At 47.5% G+C, this 13,970-nt stretch overlaps 1 protein-coding gene and 1 long non-coding RNA gene across 2 annotated transcripts in view; one reads left to right on the top strand and one right to left on the bottom strand.

Moving 5' to 3' along the window:
- Nucleotides 1-13,970, top strand: part of ASPM (assembly factor for spindle microtubules) — a 330,682-nt gene that overhangs the window by 213,036 nt on the left and 103,676 nt on the right. The window contains exon 16 of the mRNA XM_063940119.1: nt 7,736-7,881. Within this exon, the coding sequence (XP_063796189.1) occupies nt 7,736-7,881 (146 nt within the window). The remainder of the gene's footprint in view (nt 1-7,735; nt 7,882-13,970) is intronic.
- Nucleotides 1-13,970, bottom strand: part of LOC134957893 (uncharacterized) — a 33,252-nt gene that overhangs the window by 17,309 nt on the left and 1,973 nt on the right. The window lies entirely within an intron of this gene.

Below are 13,970 nucleotides of genomic sequence, written 5' to 3'. Positions count from 1 at the left end.
TGCGCTGGCCGGGAGTTACTCCTGAAATGCAAAGGCATCGCCACTGTGCGATGCCTTTGCACTTCTGCGAGGGGGGCCGGACTGACATGCGGGGTGGACTAGCCCTGTGCTGGGTGTTTCCCCCCTCCCCCCGCATGTCAGGAAAGTTGATCGCAGCTGTGCAAAATTTTGCACAGCTACGATCAACTCGGAATGACCCCCAGTGCCTCCTCTGTAAAGCCGCCTGCATCATCAGTGCTGTGTTTTTACAGGACACTTAAGTTTGCTACATGTCTTTTGACAGTGTTAGTTGATAACTAGTGAACTTTGTCAGGGTTATTTAGTACAAGTACCCTGTGATACACAATCAGTTTTTACTGTGCATTGTTATATCTATATACCTAATTTTCTTTACTTGTGTAGTGCAGTTACTACAGTATTGCTAGTTTTGCTAGTACAGTGCAGTTTTATTGTTATCTGTGATCATTTCTTGTACATGTGACTCTGTGTGTGCCAATAGCTGCTGTGTGATTTCCATTCCGTGTATCTCACAGCTACTGCTATATCTATGGTGGTCATTCCGAATTGTTCGCTCGCTGCCGATTTTCGCAGTGCAGCGATTAAGTGAAAAAATGGCAAAAATGCGCATGGTACACAGCGCGCATGCGCTAAGTACTTTCACACAAAACTTTGTAGATTTACACAAGCTCGAGCGACGTTTTTTCATCGCTCAAGTGATCGTAGTGTGATTGATAGGAAGTGGGTGTTTCTGGGCGGAAACTGGCCGTTTTCAGGGAGTGTTCTAAAAAAAATGCAGGAGTGGTTGGAGAAACGGGGGAGTGGCTGGCCAAACGCAGGGCGTGTTTGTGACTTCAAACCAGGAACTAAACGGACTGAGGTGATCGCAGTCTAGGAGTAGATCTGGAGCTACTCAGAAACAGCAGGGAAGGCTACTCTTTCGTTCGCTATTCTGCTAAACTAATATACACTCCCAGAGGGCGGCGGCCTAGCGTTTGCAATGCTGCTAAAAGCAGCTAGCGAGCGATCAACTTGGAATGAGGGCCTATATTCTGTACCCTGAAGGGGGCAATGTGTGTCAGGGTTTTCATATAATATAGTGGTTTTCACAGGATATACTTTTGTTGGTATTTTCTCTGCGTTTTACAGTCACCATTTACCTCTTAAATCCTCCGTGTGTTCTCTGCCTGTGGTCACACTATCCGGGGGGATTTTTGTTAGGTATTCTGTCTGCTTTTATTGTACTATTCCACCCTACAGTAAAGCTTGTCCTCACTGCGTCCCGCCAGCCGCAAGCCTCCGCAGCCTGCACCCACCAAGCACTGGCTCCAGGGAGAAAGGTACGGGACTCTGATGCGTCTACTGCTCCGGCTGCGGGCCCATAGAAATTTGAGCACGGGTCGCAATTGGTCCCTGGGCCGGATTTTGGACATGCCTGCTCTAGATACTTTTATACCGTGATTCAAATAAGTTTGGGAACCACTGGTGTAGAACTTCAAATGCAGGTTTTTTGTTTTTTTCTTGTTGTTGTCTTGTGTACTATTCACAGTGTACTATATTTGATATTAATGTGTTCTCAGATTTCTCTGTCCTCCATCTGGGGGACGCTGCGCCGTTACTTGTGGGTTAGAGGTGTGTGGTAGTGGAGTTTGGCACAGAATTTATCTAAAGCTGACTCCTCCCCCCTCTAACCCCTCCCATCTCCTTCCTGCTCAGCCATATTCAGTTTTTATTTTGTGCCTGTGGAGTACAGACAGTTTTTATTTCTCCTAGATTTTTTTTGTTTTGTTTGTTGTTTACAGGATGCCTAGTCCCTGTTTACGGGTGACAGGTATTGATGGAGTGGACTAATATTCCACTCGAGGATGCTGTCTAGAAAGGCCACCATACCTGGGTCACTGGGGCCTTTGTACATTAACGACGACAGAAGAAAGGTACCGGACAGCCACAATCTGTCACCGACAGTATTGGGCTGTCCCTATTTATTTCATTTATTTCATTCATTTATTTAAATATGCACGCCAGCCGAGCCCGTCCGCCCACCCCCCCCCCCCCCCCCCGCCAGCGGGAGCGGCGCCGGAGATTTCTCCCCTACAACCGCAGTGAGAGACCTGGAGGGTTGTGGGGACAGATGGCAGACTGGTCCGGGAGAGTCTTCTGACCTCCCGGGACCAGCTAGAAGCCGCCGCGGACGCTGTGAGTAGCGGCGCGCGGCGGCCCGAACTTCCGGTTTCAGCGCGGGGTTACGTCAGCAGTGCAGGGACGGCTTCCCGCCCTGCTCTGCCTGCGCGCGCGCCAATCTGCCTGACGCCATCTTCTTCTGCACGGAGACAGGGGGACGCTGTGCGCTTCACACACGGAGCCTGCCAGGGGGAGAATTTTAACATAACCGCAAGTATAGAGGGGGCTGATCAAGGGGGGGATTACAGGCCATATTGGAATCCACTAATAAGGAGAGTCTCTGACTTGCACTCAGTTATCCTGGATTAGGTCCCACTCTATCCTTAATGTAGATTGTTAACACAGCTCATTAGTCAGAAGGTTTAGGGTGATTTTATTTTAGTGTATACCTTCAGAATGGAAAAAGTGACTAGTAAACCGGACAGACCTACAAAGGGAAAAACTGCCTCGGTAGTTTATTTTTCCTGCTCTCAGTGTGGCTCAAAGCTGGCTAAAGGTAGTTCTGACGCAGGTACCTTATGTGCTTCATGCTCTGGTGCATCAGTGACAGATCAGCAGGGAGGTTCCGCAGATCAGCCGATGCCCCCATGGGTTAAAAACATGGTGGACGCCATTTCAGATTTGCGTCAATCTAGGGAGACTGAATCTGCTCGGACTCAGGTGGAGCCTTTATGGGCCCAAAATATGGGAAGGTGCCTCACTGATTTAACTCAATCTTTGAATAAGTTTGTAAATGCTGCCAGCAGTTCGACTGCTACTAAGCGATCGCAGCCGTTACCCGCTATAGCGTTTCCAGGTGAGGAGGCGGACACCCTGGCATCTCCATTGGAGGAGGGGGAGGTAGATCCTGAATGGGATGAAGTTTCGGCTTGGGAAGATGAGGAACCTTCTACTAGTTCAGGTGTTAGATTGTTAATAGAAGCCATTCGTCAGACTCTTAATATTCAGGACACGGTGGTAGAGGAAACTCCTTCCCCCTTCTTCAAACGACAAAAGAGACAGGTTACGGCCTTCCCTTCTTATTCTCACTTTGCGGATATTTTAAAAGAACCCTGGCTTAAACCGGATTCTCGTTTTCAGGCGCCTAAAAAGTTAAAATTTCTATATCCTTTTACAGAGGAGGATACGAAATTTTGGGAGACGGCCCCTAAGGTAGATGCTCCTATTTCACAGACCGGCCAGTAAGCCTGCCGACAAACCTGAGGCATGACGTCTCAGGTCCCCTGGAGGGATCAATGAAGGTCGGGGCCCGGTTACTTCAGTTCAGGGAAGTGTGGCTCCTATCGAAACCGGATCGGTGGGTAATGGGGGTCATTTCCAGAGGATATATGTTGGATTTCGAAGAGACGGTCCCCACCCGACTATTCATAACACCTCTCCCAGACGATCCCTCCAGACGGCAAGCTCTTCTTCAGGCAATCACAACCCTCTTACAAAATGGAGTAATCATTCCGGTTCCCTCTCATCAAAGGGGGCGGGGGTTTTACTCAGGTCTTTTTCTTGTGGACAAGCCGGATGGTTCGTTTCGGCCCATTCTGAATCTGAAGGCTCTCAACCCGTATCTCTCAACCCAAAAATTCAAGATGGAATCCATTCGCTCAATTATCGCCGCCATGGAGCCAGGGGAATATTTGGCTTCAATAGACATAAAAGACGCCTACTTACATGTCCCGATTTGGATAGGACATCAGTCTCTGCTGAGATTTGCAATCGGGCCGGAGCATTTTCAGTTTCAAGCTCTTCCCTTTGGTCTTTCTACGGCTCCCCGAGTTTTTACAAAGGTCTTAGGCCATGTAGTCGCAGTTCTTCGTTGCCAAAGGGTCAACATCACTCCATATTTGGACGACCTGTTGGTCAAGGCACCATCAGCGGAGATTCTCACTCAGAACCTGCAGTTAACAATGGAGACTCTACAGTCGTTCGGGTGGATAATCAACTTTCCAAAGTCATCTCTACTCCCTTCTCAGAAGATGATTTTTCTGGGACTTTTATTCGACACCAACAGCCAGAAGGTGTTTCTTCCTGCGGACAAGATTCAGGATCTGCAGTCAAGAATCCGAACCCTGTTACACTTACCAGTAGTGTCGGTCCTCAGATGTATGCAGGTGTTGGGCAAAATGGTATCCTCCTTCGAGGCAGTTCCATATGCCAGATTTCATGCCCGTCCTCTTCAAACGCAGATTCTCAACTGTTGGACTCGGACGGAACCTCGGCTCGAATTGCAGTTGATCCGCTTGTCGATAAAGACTCGTCAGTCTCTTCACTGGTGGCTTCACAGTCACAATTTGAAAAAGGGTGCACCGTTCACAATATGGTCTTGGATGATGGTCACCACAGACGCAAGCCTCAGTGGTTGGGGGGCAGTTTTCCAGACTCATCACTTCCAGGGACGCTGGAGCAATCAGGAGTCAAAATTGCAAATCAACATTCTGGAACTAAGGGCGATTCGGTATGCACTCATTCGCATTCAAACCATGGTGCAGGGTCAACCAGTTCGGGTGCAGTCCGACAATGCCACCGCAGTGGCTTACATCAACAAACAGGGAGGAACTCGCAGTTGGTCCACAATGAGAGAGGTCGCTCAGATCCTCGCGTGGGCGGAACGCTGGGTTCCGGTGATCTCCGCGATCCACATTCCAGGAGTCGAAAACTGGGAAGCAGACTTTTTGAGTCGTCACACGATTCATCCGGGGGAATGGGAACTTCATCAGGAAGTTTTTCTCTCTCTAGTGGATCGATGGTGAATGCCAGACATAGACCTGATGGCGTCTCGCCTCAACGCGAAACTTCCTCACTACGGAGCAAGGACTCAGGATCCACAGGCAATCCTGATCGATGCTCTTACTGCCCCATGGCAGTTTCAACTGGGATATGTGTTTCCGCCAATCCCACTGATTCCGCGTCTACTCCAACGCATTCGGTGAGAGGCTCTCGCAGTGATTCTAGTGACTCCAGATTGGCCGCGTCGACAGTGGTACACTCTTCTGCGCAGTATGGTAGTCGGAGATCCCTTTCGTCTACCTCTGCGACCAGATCTGCTTCTTCAAGGACCTTGTCGCCACCCAGATTTACATCGGATGGCTTTGACGGCTTGGCTCTTGAATCCAAGATTTTGAAGGCAAAAGGTCTTTCTCGATCGGTTGTCCAGACGATGATTCGAGCTAGGAAACCGGTGACCTCAGGCATTTACCATAGAATATGGCGTATTTACATTGCATGGTGCGAAAAATGGAGACTGACTCCGCATTTGTTTAGACTACCTCGCCTACTCTCTTTCCTTCAGGAGGGTGTCGACAAGGGCCTAAAGCTTTCTTCACTAAAGGGTCAGGTTTCAGCTTTATCGGTTCTTTTTCAGAAGAAACTAGCAAATATTCCAGAGGTTCAAACATTCCTGCAGGGAGTACTTCGGATTCAACCACCTTTTGTCCCTCCGGTTCCTCCCTGGGATTTAAACTTGGTCCTTACGGCTCTTCAGACCTCTCCATTTGAACCTTTAGAATCAGTTGAACTCCGTTATCTGACACAGAAAGTTGTTTTTCTGTTGGCTATTGCCTCAGCTAGACGAGTATCTGAGTTGGCGGCCCTTTCTTGCAGACCCCCCTTGTTAGTGTTTCATGAGAACCGGGTGGTTCTACGGACTAAACCTTCTTTCCTTCCAAAGGTTGTTTCAGCATTCCATTTAAATCAGGACATTGTACTTCCTGCCTTTACTCCGACATCTTCTTCTGGGGAGGACTCTCATTTGGCTCTTCTGGATGTGGTTCGAGCCTTACGTATCTATTTGTCTCGCACAGAGTCATTCCGTCGCACGGATAACTTACTGGTTTTAATTGATGTTCCAAAACGAGGTTGGCCGGCCTCCAAAAATACTGTGGCCCGTTGGATAACTTCGGCCATAAGACAGGCTTACCTGTCTTCTCATGTTTCGGTTCCTGACTCAATTAGGGCTCATTCGACTAGAGCTGTTGGAGCTTCTTGGGCTGTTCGCGGTGGTGCATCTGTTGAGCAGCTGTGCAGAGCAGCGACCTGGTCGTCAGTTCATACTTTCACAAAGTTTTATCGTTTTCATACTTTTGGTTTGGAGACTGCCTCTGTTGGGCGTCGTATATTGAAGACGGCTATGCCGTCACCGTCTCCCTCCTCTCATTAGCTTGCTTTGGGAAATCCCACAAGTAACGGCGCAGCGTCCCCCAGATGGAGGACAGAGAAATTGGGATCTTTGTTTACTTACCGTAAAATCTCTTTCTCTGAGTCCATCTGGGGGACGCTGCGATCCCTCCCATAGTTTGTCTGGTTTAATTGGTTAATTTTTTTATTCTGGTCTATCTCCTTTGGCTTGGCTAAACGTTAACTGAATATGGCTGAGCAGGAAGGAGATGGGAGGGGTTAGAGGGGGGAGGAGTCAGCTTTAGATAGATTCTGTGCCAAACTCCACTACCACACACCTCTAACCCACAAGTAACGGCGCAGCGTCCCCCAGATGGACTCGGAGAAAGAGATTTTACGGTAAGTAAACAAAAATCCCAATTTTACTGAATTTCTCTATGCATTATGTCTTCATGCTTTGTGTGTCTTAGAAAAGCTTTAATAAAAGCATTTTTTAAAACATTTTAATAACTGGAATAGTCAATGTGTCAATTGTAATGTTTAAAAAATAAAAGCATTTCTTGTGAGTAGTAAACATGTCAAACTTTTTTTGTAGTTAAAATCTTCCCCTCTACATCCCACCAGTCCCACAAGTGCCTATATTAGCTACACATGCCTTCAGAATAGACACATTTATAAATGTGTGTAACCATGTTAATCCATTTTCTGTACATAGACTATCTGTAGCTTTAATATAGTTTTCTGCTCCCTGTATTCCAGGAGTACAGTATGTGAAACAACAAATGTATTTCTGAATAATACAAGTTTTATCTGTAAAGTAAGCTGGGTACATGCCTTTTCGATCACTCAGCTGGTCAGGTAAAAGCTCCCGATCAGCTGAGTGCTGTGTCCATCGCTTGACCTCCTGGGACCCCTGCAAAATAGTTCAGTGTGTATAGGTTTCTATGGAATCGGGAGGTCTGGTTGACATATTAAACAGCACAGTGTATGCGACCTCCCGACTACCGATCCCGACTGTTGCAGGAGCCTTTTAATCTGTTTATTGGCTCACGCTCCTGCAATGGACCTGCATACTACACACCTATACAATAGTTGGCCCGTTCACCTGATATTGTAAGTTCTCCCATAATACTGTTCGGGGTCTCTGCTGCGTTTTGCTTGTACTTGAGTAAGAGAGGGGAGCTTGATAAGTTGTGAACACATTATTTGCTGTGTTATGTTGGAAATGAAGCTCATTCTTGCTCTCTGTTAAGACTATGCCAGTGGTCACACTAGTCTGGATGCTCAGTAGCCTTGTCACTTCATCCCTATTCACTGCAACCAGAAACGGCTAACTGTGAGGCAATCGGCTCTTAACGAGTGTGTTCCTCCACATTACAACAAGTTTAAGGGGATTGCAAACTGTGGTCAGCGGCAGAGGTTGAATTTTTTAAATGCTTGTTTTTTACAGGTATCCCTGTCTCAGATTTGTATAAGGAGCTACTTGAGAATGAGAGAACAAATTTCAGTCTTGTACAAACGGCTGTATCGAACCTTGGAGGAATTCCTGCAATGATCCATCACTCAGATATGTCTAATACAATACCAGATGAAAAGGTATAGCGAAAGTTGTACTTCTGGAGTGTGTTTCCACTTTACTACAGCTGGGCATACACTATACAATAATTTGGCATATCATCCGCCACATGGTTGGAATGAAGATCTGGTAATGGATGAGAGATAATGACAATTGACCATTTGCTCCCAAGCACTGAAAAATGGGGAAAAAAACTTTTGTTCAGACAAATTGGTTAAATCGCTGATTTAACCAATTTGTATGAGCAACAGTTTTTGTCTGTTTTTTCCAGTGTTTGGGAGCAAATGGTCAAATGTCATTATTTCTCATCCATTACCAGATTTTCATTCCAAAAAGCCAGATCTGACAGATTATCTGACAGATAATTGTATAGTGTATGCCTACCTTAATACATTTTACTTTTATTATTAGCATTAAACAAACTAAAACAGTTTTTTTATGTTTTTTTTGGTTTCTTATTTCAATATTTTGTAAATAACTGCCAATCTTGGAAATGGATCTACCAGTAGAGTTGCACATTAATCTTATTTTCTTTAACTTTTAAGGCCTATACACACGGTGTGGTTCGGACTATGCCCGATTCTCACTTTGCGACAGGGGCTAGGTCTGCATCGCAAGCACATAATGAGTGTGCTTGCGATACTGACTATGTGCGATTTTGGCAAAGCGTCAATTTTGACTATCTCTTCTATAGAGAGAGTCAAAATTGACTTGCCTGCACAGTCTATCTAGCTTTGCGATGCCGACCGCGCGGGACCATGCATCGGCATCGAATCGGGATCGCAAGGTGACTTTCACCTTGCGATCTGCACTAACTTTTCTTACGATTGTTTGCATAAATAATTAAAGGACACACACACACTTTTATTTTAGATTAAAATGTATCTGGGCTAGTGGTGTTTTGCAATAGAATTTCAGGCTCCTGTCAGCCTCAGCTGGAGTTTTGGCCATTAAATTAGCACTAAGCGATGAGCATATCCCAGATGAGAAGAATCTTGAGTATTTGCAACTGCGATGCTTATGGGCAAGAGTCAGCCTGATAGTAAACCTATTTGTTATGTATGTCCTTTTTTTAATTTTATTTAAACCTGGCATGTTTAACTCAATGTGTGTAACTGCTTTCTTCTTGTTTTCTATTAGGCTGTATCTTTTGGTGGTGTTAGCACTTTCATTAATTGTGTACATTGTTGCATCTGACGTCAGTTGCTGCATTTCTCTAACGTCCTAGTGGATGCTGGGGACTCCGTCAGGACCATGGGGAATAGCGGCTCCGCAGGAGACGGGGCACAAAAGCAAGCTTTTAGGATCACATGGTGTGTACTGGCTCCTCCCCCTATGACCCTCCTCCAAGCCTCAGTTAGGTTTTTGTGCCCGTCCGAGTAGGGTGCAATCTAGGTGGCTCTCTTAAAGAGTTACTTAGAAAAAGTTTTTAGGTTCTTTATTTTCAGTGAGTCCTGCTGGCAACAGGCTCACTGCATCGAGGGACTTAGGGGAGAGATTTTCAACTCACCTGCGTGCAGGATGGATTGGATTCTTAGGCTACTGGACACCATTAGCTCCAGAGGGAGTCGGAACACAGGGCTCGCCCTGGGGTTCGTCCCGGAGCCGCGCCGCCGACCCCCCTTGCAGATGCTGAAGATGAAGAGGTCCGGAACCAGGCGGCAGAAGACTTTCAGTCTTCATCAGGTAGCGCACAGCACTGCAGCTGTGCGCCATTGTTGTCAGCACACTTCTCACAGCAGTCACGGAGGGTGCAGGGCGCTGGGGGGGGGGCGCCCTGGGCAGCAATGTATAATACCTGTATGGCGAAAAATACATCACATATAGCCCTTGAGGCTATATGGATGTATTTAACCCCTGCCAGATATCAAAAACTCCGGAGAAGAAGCCCGCCGAAAAGGGGGCGGGGCCTATTCTCCTCAGCACACAGCGCCATTTTCCCTCACAGAAATGCTGGTGGGAAGGCTCCCAGGCTCTCCCCTGCACTGCACTACAGAAACAGGGTTAAAACAGAGAGGGGGGGCACTGATTTGGCGATATGTACATATATTAAAATGCTATAAGGGAGGAACACTTATATAAAGGTTGTCCCTGGATAATTATAGCGTTTTGGTGTGTGCTGGCAAACTCTCCCTCTGTCTCCCCAAAGGGCTAGTGGGTCCTGTCCTCTATCAGAGCATTCCCTATGTGTGTGCTGTATGTCGGTACGTGTGTGTCGACATGTATGAGGTAAATGTTGGGGAGGAGGCGGAGCAAATTGCCTGTAATGGTGATGTCACTCTCTAGGGAGTCGACACCGGAATGGATGGCTTATTTATGGAATTACGTGATAATGTCAACACGCTGTAAGCCGGTTGACGACATGAGAGGGCCGGCGAACAAATTAGTATCTGTCCAGGCGTCTCAAACACCGTCAGGGGCTGTAAAATGCCCATTTACCTCAGTCGGTCGACACAGACCCAGACAAGGACACTGATTTCAGTGTCGACGGTGAAGAAACAAACGTATTTTCCTTTAGGGCCACACGTTAAGGGCAATGAAGGAGGTGTTACATATTTCTGATACTCCAAGTACCACAAAAAAGGGTATTATGTGTGAGGTGAAAAAACTACCTGTAGTTTTTCCTGAATCAGATAAATTATATGAAGTGTGTGATGATGCGTGGGTTTCCCCCGATAGAAAATTATTGGCGGTATACCTTTTCCCGCCAGAAGTTAAGGCGCGTTGGGAAACACCCCTCAGGGTGGATAAGGCGCTCACACGCTTATCAGAACAAGTGGCGGTACCATCTACAGATAGGACCGTACTTAAGGAGCCAGCTAATAGGAGGCTGAAAAATATCCTAAAAAGTATACACACACATGCTGGTGTTATACTGTGACCAGCGATCGCCTCAGCCTGGATGTGCAGACCTGAGGTGGCTTGGTCGGATTCCCTGACTAAAAATATTGATACCCTTGACAGGGACAGTATTTTATTGACTATAGAGCATTTAAAGCAGGGGTCTTCAACCTTTAAGACAGTGTGGGCCACATAAAAAAATGAAACGAAGCCGAGGGCCACTAAGCTATACTGCGGTATTTAGAATCTAAATTTTAATTTATGATTGTAATGAGACCTTTTCTAGACTCATAAGACCATAAAAAAGACTTCAAAAGATAATTATTGTAATTTAATGAATGAAACATGGTCTACTTTACCTTTGTTATTATAATAAGTTCATATCAGTGGGAAACTTGGCATTGTTTTTGCTTGGCCAGCTTGTCGATGTTGGCATCAATGTTAGAAGTCGCTATGCGCAGAGTATTCTCAAGATGTTGGTCTGTAAGCACTGAACTGGACTCATACGGCAGTATCACTGGACTGGTGGGTATAATGTGGGCATGCTTTCACAATATTGCTGCTGTCTGTCTGTGATGGGGGGAGGGAGGGTATGATAGCGCCTATGTCAAGACATAGGTGCTATCATACCCTCCCTCCTCCCCATCACAGACAGACAGCAGCATTGTCAAAGCATGCTCCCTGCCATCTCTGCTCTTAATACTTAATACACCCCCTGCTGGGTCCCCCGCCACGCCCCCTGCCCTCAATACTAATTTATTCACTGCCATGCTCAGGCTGCCGCACCCCCGTCCCCGCCGCTCCCGCACGCCGGGTTCCTGCACTGCCCCCTGCCCTCAACACTTATACACTTTTATTCTCCTGCCGCAGCCGCCCCCCCCCCGCCGCACACAGCCATGCTCAGGCTGCATACATGCTGCCGCACCCCCTCCGCTCCCGCCCGCCGGGTTCCCGCACTGCCCCCTGCTCTCAATGGTAACTTGCCGCACCCCCCCCAGCCGGGTCCCCGCCGCTCTCACCCACCTATTCAACACTGCAGGCGGAGGGAGACACAGGGAGGGAGACACAGTAAGGGTGACCAGACCACTGACCAGCCTAAGAGGAGCTACTCCCCTTCTTCACAGGCAACCAGTGACAGTGCGGGGGAGTCACATGACTCCGGGAAAGGGAAAAAATTTTTTTTTTTTTTTCTGTGTTCATATGTGCGCTGCGGGCGCGTCGGCGGGCCATGGAAACCATAGCAGCGGGCCACCTGTGGCCCGCGGGCCACGGGTTGAAGACCCCTGATTTAAAGGATGCATTTCTATATATGCGAGATGCGCAGAGGGATATTTGCACTCTGGCATCAAGAGTAAATGCGATGTCCATATCTGCAAGAAGATGTTTATGGACACGACAGTGGTCAGGTGATGCAGATTCCAAACGGCACAAAGATGTATTGCCGTATAAAGGGGAGGAGTTATTTGGGGTCGGTCCATGGGACCTGGTGGCCACGGCAACTGCTGGAAAATCCACCGTTATTTACCCTAAGTCACATCTCTGCAGAAAAAGACACCGTCTTTTCAGCCTCAGTCTTTTCGTCCCTATAAGAGTCATATCTGCCCAGGGATAGAGAAAAGGGAAGAAGACTGCAGCAGGCAGCCCATTCCCAGGAACAGAAGCCCTTCGTCGCTTCTACTAAGTTCTCAGCATGACGCTGGGACCGTACAGGACCCCTGGATCCTACAAGTAGTATCCAAGGGGTACAGATTGGAATGTCGAGGCGTTTCCCCCCTCGCAGGTTCCTGTAGTCTGCTGTACCAATGTCTTCCTCCGACAGGGAGGCAGTATTGAAAATAATTCATAAGCTGTATTCCCAGCAGGTGATAATAAAAATACCCCTCCTACAACAAGGAAAGGGGTATTGTTCCACACTATATGGTGGTACTGAAGCCAGAAGGCTAGGTGAGACCGATTCTAAATCGAAAATTTTTTTGAACACTTACAAAGGTTCAAATTCAGATGGAGTCACTCAGAGCAGTGATAGCAAACAAGGGGACTATATAGTGTCCCGGGACATCAGGGATGCTTACCTCCATGTCCCAAAAATTTGCTTTTCTCACCAAGGGTACCTCAGGTTCGTGGTACAGAACTGTCACTATCAGTTTCAGACGATGCCGTTGGATTGTCCAAGGCACCCCGGGTCCTTACCAAGGTAATGACCGAAATGAGGATTCGTCGTCAAAGAGAATGGACGACCTCCTGATAAGAACAAGGTCCAGAGAACAGTTGGAGGTCGGAGTAGCACTATCTCAAGTAGTTCTACGACAGCACGGGTGGATTCTAAATATTCCATAACCGCAGTTGTTCCGACGACACGTCTGCTGGTCCTAGGGATGATTCTGGACACAGTCCAGGAAAAGGTGTTTCTCCCAGAGGAGAAAGCCAGGGAGTTATCCGAGCTAATCGGGATCCTCCTAAAACCAGGAAAAGTGTCAGTGCATCATTGCACAAGAGTCCTGGTAAAAATGGTGGCTTATTACGAAGCGCTTCCATTCGGCAGATTTCACACAAGAACTCTTCAGTGGGATCTGCTGGACAAATGGTCCGGATCGCATCTTCAGATGCATCAGCGGATAACCCTATATCCAAGGACAAGGGTGTCTCTCCTGTGGTGATTACAGAGTGCTCATCTTCTAGAGGGCCGCAGATTCGGCATTCAGGATTGGATGCTGGTAACCACGGAGGCCAGCCTGAGAGGCTGGGGAGCAGTCACACAGGAAAAAAAAAAAAAAAATTTCCAGGGAGTGTGATCAAGTCTGGAGAATTCTCTCCACATAAATATACTGGAGCTAAGAGCAAATTTATAATGCTCTAAGTTTAGCAAGGCCTCTGCTTCAAGGTCAGCCGGTATTGATCCAGTGGGATAACATCACGGCAGTCGCCCACGTAAACAGAAAGGGCGGCACAAGAAGCAGGAGGGCAGTGGTCAAAACTGCAAGGATTTTTCGCTAGGCGGAAAATCATGTGTTAGCACTGTCAGCAGTGTTCATTCCGGGAGCACCCGGGAGAGTGGGAACTTCATCGGGAAGTTTTCCGCATGATTGTGAACCGTTGGGAAAGACCAAAGGTGGACATGATGGCGTCCCGCCCGAACAAAAAACGGGACAGGTATTGCGCCAGGTCACGAGACCTTCAGGCGATAGCTGTGGACGTCCTGGTAACACCATGGGTGTAACAGTCGGTGTATGTGTTCCCTCCTCTGTTTCTCATAACCAAGGTATTGAGA

This window comes from Pseudophryne corroboree, chromosome 9 (assembly GCF_028390025.1).
Source record: "Pseudophryne corroboree isolate aPseCor3 chromosome 9, aPseCor3.hap2, whole genome shotgun sequence".
Taxonomy (NCBI): domain Eukaryota; kingdom Metazoa; phylum Chordata; class Amphibia; order Anura; family Myobatrachidae; genus Pseudophryne; species Pseudophryne corroboree.
This window is presented reverse-complemented; position numbering and strand designations above follow the sequence as displayed.